Source organism: Setaria italica, chromosome III, assembly GCF_000263155.2.
Source record: "Setaria italica strain Yugu1 chromosome III, Setaria_italica_v2.0, whole genome shotgun sequence".
Lineage (NCBI taxonomy): Eukaryota > Viridiplantae > Streptophyta > Magnoliopsida > Poales > Poaceae > Setaria > Setaria italica.
This window is the reverse complement of record NC_028452.1, coordinates 1,106,665-1,117,532: the sequence shown is the minus strand read 5'-3', so window position 1 is coordinate 1,117,532 and position 10,868 is coordinate 1,106,665. Positions and strand designations below refer to the sequence as shown.

General features: G+C 48.3%; 2 protein-coding genes and 1 pseudogene across 2 annotated transcripts; all 3 read right to left on the bottom strand.

The window, feature by feature from the left end:
* Positions 1–1,488: 1,488 nt before the first annotated feature.
* On the bottom strand, positions 1,489–3,832 carry LOC101782115 (annotated as a pseudogene).
* Positions 3,833–5,583: 1,751 nt separating this feature from the next.
* Positions 5,584–9,015, bottom strand: LOC111256809 (protein MAIN-LIKE 1-like). The gene is made up of 8 exons (XM_022825459.1): positions 8,183–9,015; positions 7,990–8,062; positions 7,735–7,901; positions 6,976–7,660; positions 6,692–6,900; positions 6,317–6,611; positions 6,057–6,140; positions 5,584–5,976 (listed from the first exon to the last, which is right to left on the bottom strand). Exons 2-8 carry the CDS (start codon positions 8,059–8,061, stop codon positions 5,629–5,631), a joined length of 1,860 nt encoding a protein of 619 aa, XP_022681194.1. The 5' UTR covers position 8,062; positions 8,183–9,015; the 3' UTR covers positions 5,584–5,628.
* Positions 8,107–10,467, bottom strand: LOC111256652. The gene is made up of 4 exons (XM_022824970.1): positions 10,422–10,467; positions 9,516–10,332; positions 8,230–8,816; positions 8,107–8,132 (listed from the first exon to the last, which is right to left on the bottom strand). Exons 2-4 carry the CDS (start codon positions 10,217–10,219, stop codon positions 8,107–8,109), a joined length of 1,317 nt encoding a protein of 438 aa, XP_022680705.1. The 5' UTR covers positions 10,220–10,332; positions 10,422–10,467.
* Positions 10,468–10,868: the final 401 nt, after the last annotated feature.

Genomic DNA, 10,868 nt, shown 5'->3' with positions numbered 1-10,868 from the left:
TGCACGCTTGATACCTACAGCATTCTCTGCCTTCGTCCAACGTGCCGAATTCCAGCTACTATGTCGGCGCGTGACGATGAACATAGTAGATCGCAACGACTTAATTTTGTATAGCCGATTCAATACACGTGCAAAGCTTGTACGAAGACTGGATGGCTCATTATTTGAATTGGGAAGATTTGGATCCAAATGCTCATGGTGAAGTTATTTTTTCTGAAAAAAAGAGGGTGCAGTTCAAATTGAACTGTCACAAAGCGGAGCAGCCATTTAAGTCACAAATTGAATGTATCAAGGGTGCGTATGTGTATACAAGCGTCTGCGTCTGTACTGTTATTCGAAAAAAAAAAGTTAAGTGGGGCCTAATTTGATTTCTGTTTGAGGTCTGATTGATTCACGGGTTGGCGCCGTTTTGGCCTCCTCCGAAGACTGCAGTGCAGGCTCATGGACGCTTGCTCTCAAGTACAGCGTATCCTATTATCAAAAAAAAAAAGGTACAGCGTATCGGTGCCGTCCCAGTCTGAGTCAAGTATGTTCTTCGACCATGTGAGCCCAAAATTTCCGGCGGAGGCGACGGCCGGCTGCGCCCTGGACTGGACGCCTTCCCTTCCTGGTTGGCGTCGTGGCGATGGCGAGACGCAGTGGAATTCCACTGCAGGCCACGTCCAGCCGAGTAACTGTGCTGGACTGTTGCGGCCGTGGTCCAAGCGCTCTGCCCAAGTGCATGTTCTCCTGCTTAGCTTAACTGCGTCCCTTGGCTGGTTTGCTGGCTGTTACGTCCTCTGATCACACTAAAGCTGAGCTCAAGTACAAAAGTTATCCGTTGATTAACACTAACCACAGCTGGCCTGGCCTGCACCTAGTTAATTAAAGCCCGGGTAACAGTACTGCTCGGCAAGTTGGCGAGGCTTTAACCTCTTGTGTGACGCATGACAAGCGCCGTTGTCCGTACACGACAGCAGCAAACGTTCTTGACACCAAAGTAACTTTCAAAAGTTCCTTGACAAAACTGCGATATTGAGAGAATATTGTATTGAGACAAATCTGCACATGCCATTTCTAGTCACTCTAAACACTTTATTGTGCTGAGGAACTGATCCAGGTATGGGGACTTCTCTGCTTGAATTTAACTGCCTTTTCTATAATCTTGACAGAAAAAAAGAAAAACATAATTCCACCTGGTATTAGCATTTCTGGAAAACATTTGAGGGCGTTTATCTCAACTATCAAGGTATCCTGACCAGCATTTCATTGGGGGTCAGACACAGCTCTATTCAACATCATGGTTTGATGAAGGCTGAAGGGTATTCTATTAAGTACCCCTTCTGTTTCAAATTGTAGGTCGTTTTAACTTTTCTAGGTTCATTTATATTATTATGCATCTATGTCGTCTAGATTCATTTATATTATTATGCATCTATGTAGAAAAGTTAAAACGACCTACAATATGGAGCGGAGGGAGTAACCGCTAATTCACTGAACCATGTCTACCTGACCTTTTCAGCTGACAAGCTACCACTTGAGTAGGAATCAAAGCAATTCTGCATAGCAGCTCCGGACATTCTTCAAGGATGAACTTCGTTTCCCCTTTTTATTCTGAGGCTGGTCACTTTTGCCACTGTCCAGATACATGGTGCATCAAACAACCTGTCAACCAGCCTAAAATACGCAGACCTCCAAGGCCTCGCAAAATACAGTGCACTCCATACCATCAGAAGCCCAAAGGCCATTCCAACTTCCAGCATGATGTAAGTGAACTGCTTTGCGGTATCCATGTCATGATGTTCATCCTCCAATCGCAATGCCTGATAACAAGAGGAATTCGAAAGGGAGCAGAGCGCATAATTCCCAACAAAATCCTCATCTGAAAATGTGGAGAATTGACCCCATGTTGGGATGTCTCCAGCCAAATTGTTGTACGACACATCAAACTTGGAGAGGAAATTCAGCTCTGTTAGTGATGATGGTATACTCCCATTGAGGTCGTTGTGGGCCAAATTCAGCACTTCCAAGCTAGACATGCCTGACAACTCATGAGGAATTGGCCCAGAGAAATTGTTCCAGCTTAAGTCCAGCAAATGAAGCTTCACAAGATGACCAAAACCTGGCAGGACTGGGCCAACCAGCAAGTTGTTAGAGAGGATGGGTGACCGTGGGAAGCTGTTGATTTTATTGTACTGCAAACCGCTGACACTTCAGGTTCTCCGTAGGTGCCTGTTCACCTGAGCAATCACCTGAAGTTGAACTCCTCATCCATGTAACACTATCAGGAAGCTCCCCACTGAATGAATTATTTGACAGGTTGATATAGAAGAGATTGTTCAGATTGCATAACCATGGTGGGATGTTACCAGTTAACTTGTTCCAAGAAATGTCCAGCACATTGAGGCTCTGAAAGCTTTGCAGCCAAGGTGGAATCATGCCCAGGAGTGCACAGTTAGCCAGGGCAAGCACTTTCAAACTCCTGAACCCATTTATGCCATCCACTGGCATTGTCTCGCCACCACAGAAGTTCTTGGTGAGCACCAAACTTCTCAGGTGGGGCAGGTGCTGCAAGACCTGCAATGCGGATGACAAGTTAGTGAAGCCATTCCCCATCAGCGAGAGGTACGACAAGGATCTCAAATTCTTACAGCTCTCTGGTATCTCCCCACCGAGCCTGTTCCATGCAAGGTTCAGAGTCCTCAGCCGGGTGCACCACGCGAGGCCGGTAGGCACAGAACCACTCAAACTGTTGACCCCAGCATCCAAAGTATTCAGCCTCGGCAGCAATGTGAAGTCAATAGCAATCTCACCGGAGAGCGAGTTGTTCCTTACAACAACCACCTTCAGCATTGGACACGTCGATAGAGAAACAGGCAATGTGCCACTGAACTTGTTGGAGGCCAATTTTAAGGACTCCAGCCTCCTCAAAGCCATGAATGCATCAGGGATGGAACCTGTAAACATGTTATTTGACAAGTCAATATGCACAAGCTGAGAGAGGTTATCGAGCTCATTGCGAAGGCTCCCAGAGAAATGATTTCCACGAGAGCTCAGCCTCCTCAGCTCCGGCATACTGTAAAGTTCACGGGGGAGGCTCCCGGTGAGGCCATTGCCATCTAGAGAGAGCTCAGCGAGTGTCCTGCACTGGCCAAAGTCTGGTGAGAACTTGCCGGTGAGCTGATTACCAGCAAACCTCAGGACCTTGACCGGTGCAGAGCAGAGAGCGCTGGCGTTGATGCCGCGGGAGAAGGCATTACCAGAGATATCAAGAACCGTGAGATTGGCAGCGCCCCGGAACACAGGATGCGGGCCAATGAATTTGTTCAAGGAAACATTCACCACCTCGATAGCCAGGAAACCATCGTCGCTCGCAGGAAACCAACCGGAAAGCAAGTTGACGCTGAGGTCGAGCACACGCAGCCTCGCGAGCTGACCGAGCTCAGCTGGCGCCCGGCCGCGAAGTGAGTTCCGGGAGAAGTTCAGCGTCACGAGGCTGTCGAGAGAGCCGATCGAGGAGGAGATGACGCCACTCAGGCTCTTGAAGGAGAGATCCAGCCCCATCACCCTCCCAAGATGGCACGACACGCCCGTCCAGGAACAGCAGGAGGCATCGTTGGGACCCCATCCCACAAGCCCGGCGCCCTTCCTGTCCAAGCCGCCAGAGAAGGCCAGAAGCGCCTCCATGTCGGTGGGGTCACAAGTCTGGTTCAGGGACATGCCGCCAGCGCCATGGACGTGGGGCAGTACAGAGGCAACCGAGAAGTGAACGAGATAGCAGTAGCCTCCCATCTCCGGTGTAAGACCCTGAGATGCGGCTCCCGAATCAGCTTAGCACCAGAGCAAAGATGTCAGTAGATTGCTCGTCGCACCATGAGGAGGTGGGAAGCAGGTGCTGTGGGGAGTGGATGGTTGACCAGTGAGGCAGTGAGCATGCTAGGAATACCGACTTTTTTATTTTTTGGCCCTTTTTCGGAAAAAATCTCACAAATAGGCCCCCTGACGAAACTAATTCTGAAAATGGATCCTCGGCTTGGCGCCAGGCTGGTATAACGTCTTGGCGCCAGCAGTCCTGGCGCCAAGCCACCTACACCGCGCGACCAACGTGGCACCGGGGCGCTGACGTGGCGCGGAGGCTTGGCGCCAAGATCCGTGGCGCCAAGCCTCAGCGCCAAGATCTGTGGCGCCAAGGCTCGGCGCCACCGTCGCTGGCGCCAAGCCTTGGCGCCATAGATCTTGGCGCCGAGGCTTGGCGCCAGCCTCCCTGGCGCCAAGCCTCCAGCCATATATAACACCCCTTCTTCCTGCCCGAGAGTTCCTCCCTCATTATTCTCTACTCTCTCGGGTTTTACTCTCCCTACTTCGCTCTAGACTAGGAATCGACATTGTAGGTTAGGAAACTTTCATTTGATCCGTGGATCCTGAAGAGCAAGGTATCCTCTCTCCGTCATACCTTTTTTTCACATCGATTCGCTATATATTTCTTGCATTTTTGAACTTAGGGTTTCATGCAAATGTAGGATGCCGAGGCGTGGAAAAGCTAAGAAACTAAGGTAATCTCAACGCCCGTAGTTATGTTATATACTCATTGTTGTGGATCAAATGAAAAAACCTTAATTGTAGGTTTATTCTTAAGTGCGTTTGATTCATAGAACCAAATAAACAAAATTGTAGTTATGGCGCAAAAAAGACCGGAAATGCGTTCGATCCATTGCCTCTGCCTAGTGGTGTTCCAGTGCTGATGTGCTTTTGCGGCGATCCTTGCAAGGTAGCCAAGTCCGAAGAACATGCCACGTATAGGCAGAGGTATTGGATGTGTTCCAACTTTGCGTTTGAACCTACACTTCGTCAGCGCCGCATTAACATGTTGGTAAGGAAATGTTGTTGTCTTATAATTATTGTCCATAATTTTTTTGTTTTATAACAATTGCATTTGTTGTAGACCCCTCCACCGCTATGTGATTTTGAGCAGTGGATCGACACTGAGATCGATCCTGAAGATAAGGAGTTTTTGGAGTATATGATGCGCTGGGATGCAGAGAGGAAGGAGGTGTACGAGAAGAGGCTCGTAGAGGAGGCTGCGGAAAAGGAGCACAAGGAAGAGGAGGAAAGGAGGCGGGTTGCTGCGAACAGGGAGGAGAGAGAGAAGAAGCTTGAGCGGGCACGCCGAGCGAAAGCAGCGGTTGAGGAGAATCCCGATGCCTTAAGGAAGGGAAAGTGGCCTCGTTGCACTCAGTAGCCATATTTAGGTTCTAGTTCTATGGTTTATTTATGAACAATATTATCTACTGTGAGACTTTTATTATGTTGTAGACGACATATGTTCATTTTGCGATGTAATGCATTTCGAAGTCGTAGTCTACTGAAATATCCGTAGAAAATAAAAATGGTAATTGTTAGCGAAATTTCGGCAGAATTTCCCCTACTTGTTGATGCAATCCATACAAAATTACGAGATGAATAGTGAATATAAATACAAGCATAGAAACATAGAAGCATATGACACAAGCATATGACACATTCAGAATAGAATCCACAATAGTTAAGGGAGAAAGTCCTTATACAAAGTTCAGAATGACACAATAGAATCCACAAATAGTTCAGAATGACACAATAGTCCATATGATACAAAGTTCGCAATCAGAGTCGTCACTGCCTCCTAGTCTTACCCTTACCCTTGTGACCAAGGACGTCGGTGCCTGGAGTGTAAGGAGAACGTGGACGACGTAGTCTAGTACCCCCTACAACCTGTGTAGGCTGAGTCAAGGGAGCCTCCTGGAGCTGAGACGGGCCAATCTCCTCGGCCCTCTGCTCATCGTCATCGTCATCGTCGTCGTCGTCGTCGACTTCCTCCGATGCAATTGATTTCGAACCTGAGGGGCCTTGGCTGGACGTACCGACGCCTGGCACGCGAAGGGATGGAACGTGGACGTCTCGCGTCGTGGCAGTCCTGCAACCACAACGAGCAGCGGCACGACGAAGCCGATTTGACAATCGCTGCAGTAGTAAAAACAAGTTAGACAAATGAAGAATGTAACGTATTAACAAAGGATTAGAAAGAATAATTTGAGACTTACCTCTAGGACGCTCCGTACCTCGGGGTCCCTAACTCGTGGACGGATATGCTCTATATCTCTAACCGAGGTTTGTAGGGTACGGTCCTGCAACAAATGACTAAGTCACTAATGCAACAAATGACTAAGTCACTGAAGCAACAAATGTCTAAGTCACTAAATGACTAAATGATTAAGTCAGATGATCACTAAGTCCTTCTCTAACTATCTAAATCTCTACGTAACGTAACATAGAACATAGAAAAGTGAAGCAATTGTCTTACCATCCTATCCAGGATTGGTCCTGCCTCCACCTGCCTTCCAGCACGAGTACTCTGATCGTACACCGTGTCTTCATCGTCGGATGACTGGATTTCGGCGTAGTCATCTTGCGTCCACGCTTCCCTCAGCCTGTGCCGCGTCGCACCTTGGTACCAGATCTGGTATTGCCTGTACGCACTGTTTGTGTGCGGCTCGTTGTTCTCGTCCAAGTTCTGCTCGTACTCCTCCCATTCCTGAATATACGCGTGGTGGAACGCGGGCCAGTCGGAGACCTTTCGCTTCTTCTTTCGATCCACGCTGCACGTCACGTTACACGTTACTGTTAGCCAAAATTTAGTTAATAGTATTGAAATATATGAAAAAGAAAAGAAACTTACTTGTGTAACTCTATACTAGTCGAGGTCGCCTGTGGTGGCCAAATCTGCCTCATCCCAAATTGGCGTGCTACTCGATGTGGCAGGTGGTACTCGACAGCATAGAAGCAAATAAGAGGGCACACCATCCTGTAAATATCATCGTCCTGAATACACACGAAGCTAAGGGGAAAAGGAAGTGGATCATCTCCGTCGTAAGGCTGCCAATTTACCTGCAAAATTTTAATCAAAAACGTTAGTTGTTATACTAAAAGATTACATAGCATGTTTAAAAAAATTTCACTTACACTGTGAGCAGTGAGCGCGTCTATCTCGTTGATGTAATCCAGGTACGCGCGGTCCAACCTGGTATGGCTAACCTTAACCTGATCCCAAATATATGCCCATGTCGGCTGTCGTCTCGGCAGCTCACCTGGGAACCACGGTCGACGCGGCATAATCTCGGGCCGACCAACAGGAATACGGGACCACATCCATAATTGCAACAGGTACACACACCCACCAACTGACGGGGAGCCCGAAGACCGACGGCACGCCTCGCACAGCTGCCGATATAGAAAGCACAACACAGCTGATCCCCAGCTGTAAATACCAGCCTGGTGCCAGTCAGTGAGGCAGTGGATCCACATCCAAGACGCAGTGTCACCTGTAGCGTCTGGGAAAAGAACGCAGGCAAAGAGGTGTAGTATCCACGCCCTGCAGTAGTGCCCAACTGTCTCAGCATCCGCGTCCTGGGGGCAGTGGCCGAAGTGTTCCCGCAGCCATGAGATTAGCACTCCAGATGTGCGAGTCCCCTGCTCGTCAACCTCTCGCCCCAGGAAGGCTGCGACTCGTGCTCTCCAACCATCTGAGACGCACGGCCCGGTGACTGGCTGGCCCCGAATCAACAGACCCAGCATCTTCTGACAGTCCTGTAGGGTCACTGTCATCTCTCCGAACGGGAGGTGAAAGCTGTGAGTCTCGGGTCGCCACCTACATTTCGCCGGATTATTATTTCATAACATGTAAACACATAACAAAATGAATATGACTAGTGGTAACAGTACCTGTCGACCAACGCAGTTATAGCCGCTGAATTGAACCTGGGCATCCCACGACGAACCTGATACGAGATGACATCGAGGCCAGCCATCTGTAGCAAAGGAGTGTAGCGGTCGTCGTACTGCAGCGCCAAAAACCCATCATGGGCTCTAGAACGAAGGAGCGGAAGGACCTGCATGCAAATAAACCAAGTCAGAGATTACATAGGACAAAAGACGTGGACGCTCGCAAACCTTTAACCATGAATTGTAAATTATTACCTGCCCTCCCGCTATGAGACGACCTCGGTGGGTCTGGTCGTACGCCTGATCTAGAAGGTGGAAGTGCGCCATCCTACAAAAAGGCAAAAAGATATAAGATTAGTAAACAATAAATCATTAAGTTAGAGATGTAGAATCACAACCTGTATGAATAAAACACATATCAAGTAACGAAAAAAGGTATTAGTCGCACCTCACTAATTTGCCAACGGCAAGTGCGTGAATTATGACCCAATCTACCGCACTTGCCGCACTCGTTCTGTTCTGGATCAGCAAGAAATGGTGTTGCTCTACCACGCCTCGTTCTTCCGGATACCTGATCCATAGTCATGTTATGCCTCGTCCGCTTCCTTGTTCCACGTTTGTTCCAACGGTATGCAAGATCCGCAACATATTTTGGCCCATCATACGGAGGCCACTCTCTAGGATCCCGGAAAGGCACGAAGCGGGGGCTCCATGTCCGCACAAGGGTATCTACGCTGAACTCATGTGGTATCATGCTCTCGATATCAAAATTGCGATGCCTAACTGCTGCCACCAAATGAGAACATACGAAGTGGTACTGCCTTGGCCTACCACAAGTGCACTTGAAATCTCGGAGAACTACCACATGTATCCTCGACTCTCGGATCTCACCGTCGGACGTTGTACCGCCCCTATGCTCCACCTGATAAGTCCCTGAGCCGAGATCAAAACATTGCACCTCATGTGTGGAAGCCCTTTCATTTGCAATGATGAGATGTCTCTTTGGTTTTTCAGCCCATCTCTCCCCAGCAACCAGCAACGCTTCTGCTTTTGCGTGTCTTTCATTGAACCACGCAACAAGCCTGTAGAAGGTGAATTCAACGATTGCGTTCACAGGCATACCACGTATCCCCAATAACAACTTATTGAATGACTCGGCCATGTTACTGCACTGAAACTCGTACCTCCAACCACCGGCGTCGTGAGCTCTAGTCCACTTATCTACATCTCTCATCAAACCAGCAAGCCAATGTCGACCTTCTGCATTTGTTGCGGTCCTTACCTGCTCCAATTTGCGCTGAAAGTAATAGTCCTCAAGCTGCCGTGCTGCAACTTGAAACAGATCAAAATTATCCTTCACACCATCCTTCCGAAGAAGGTTCTCCGCTAGGTGCCGAGTGCACCAACGATGATGCAAAGGTGCATAACCCTCTATCTGTTCTTGCACAGCATTAAGTATGCCCTGATGCCTATCGGATATGACGCCAACCTCCCTACCAGGACCAACCACATGTATCCGGACCAGTCTTAAGAACCACCCCCAACTGTCATTGTTCTCCCTCTCAACCAATGCAAATGCCAAAGGAACCAACATATTGTTCGCGTCACAAGATATGGCTATAAGAAGTGTGCCTCTATATTTGCCAATCAAAAATGTACCATCAATAGAGAAAACAGGACGACAGTGCCTAAAGGCTTCCACAGACTGAGGGAAGCACCAGAACGCACGCCCGAATATCTGCCTCCCGTCCTCCTTCCAAGCATTTGGCTTTGGAATGTACTCATAATGCATGCCTGGATTCACCGCTTTAATAGCATTGAAAAGAACTGGCAGCTGCTCGTACCCAGACTCCCAATCTCCATAAATCATCCTCCACGCACGCTGCTTAGCCCTCCAAGCTTTACCATAAGTTATCACATATCCTCCATAAATCTCCTCAACAGTTCTTATAATTGTTCTCACTTTCATGTTGGGTTGTTCCTTCAATATTCCCATCAATCGCTTCGCAATGAGGGTAGATGTTAGCTGCGGATGTCTCACTGTAAGCTCATGGTCAGCACAATTGTGTGGACCGACTACTTTTGTGATCTTCCACTGCCCGGTGATATTTTGCTTTCTTGCACAAACCCTCCACGGACACCGTTCCTTGTCACACACAACTGTGTAACGGCGCTCCGCATATGAATGCAACACTTTATATGGTCTCTTCCGTATCACCGCAAAGGCTTGCAACCATCTCTTCAATGCGGGAAGGTCCTTAAATACCCTACCCTCCTCAATAACCATACTAGGACCAGCTTCAGGAGCTTCTAGGAGCTCATCATCACGTCCTTCTGCAAACGCCTGATCGGAAAGAGTCAGGTCGCTAAACTCATGAACTATCGGATCACGACGTCCGGGGAATATACGCCTGAACATCTCAATATCACTCTCTGTCATCTCTTCAACAGGACGATCATCATCAGAATCAAGATCCACTCCCATCTCGTATGCATCTTCATCATTCAAAACTTCAACACTATTAGAGCCACGCAATCCATCTCCACATTGCACTTGCGCATCAACTAGAGGCACATCCACATTTTCTGGAATATCTCCTGCGCCATCAAGTACAAATATGAGTAAAGAATAAGTGGATGGAACGAATGGATTATCTCGTATCAATAGAAACCGGTGAGACACTTACTCGGATCATTCTGAGTGAAAAGGAACTCATTAGGAGAGTCCGCCACATCATCGTCAATCCGACAACCATGTCCAACTACTTCATTAGGGGCAGATTCAGCATCGGGAATAGTAGGTGCAACATCCACGTTCATAACAGGTTCTGGGACGGGAGGATCGAAATGTGCCCGTTGACCCATTGGTCGGGAAAACCGACGAGGATTTCGATCAACTCCCACCGGCCGAACAACCACTTCAACACTTGGTGAATGACCATTCATAACCGTCCTCACATATTTCTCCCACTGACCTGCACACCGAATTGGGACTATCTTCCTTTGAATGTTGAGAGGGGAACCTAGGTGAAGTATGCCCTCGACTATGATTTCATCATTTTCATGACAATGTAACTCCTCCCGAGCCCTTGCAACCAACTCACTAAACGATGGTTTCTCATCGAATATGACAA

Bases quoted from the DNA above. Each gene is read 5' to 3' on its own strand.
- LOC111256809 (XM_022825459.1), bottom strand. From the start codon at position 8,061: ATGGCGCACTTCCACCTTCTAGATCAGGCGTACGACCAGACCCACCGA. The intron at 7,902-7,989 runs GTAATAATTTAC...ATTTGCATGCAG, and splicing joins GTCTCATAGCGGGAGGGCAG to GTCCTTCCGCTCCTTCGTTC. The intron at 7,661-7,734 runs GTACTGTTACCA...GGCGAAATGTAG, and splicing joins ATAACTGCGTTGGTCGACAG to GTGGCGACCCGAGACTCACA.
- LOC111256652 (XM_022824970.1), bottom strand. From the start codon at position 10,219: ATGGGAGTGGATCTTGATTCTGATGATGATCGTCCTGTTGAAGAGATG. The intron at 8,817-9,515 runs GTACATTCCAAA...CACCTTCTACAG, and splicing joins AATCCAGGCATGCATTATGA to GCTTGTTGCGTGGTTCAATG. The intron at 8,133-8,229 runs GTAGATTGGGTC...TTATTCATACAG, and splicing joins GAACGAGTGCGGCAAGTGCG to GTTGTGATTCTACATCTCTA.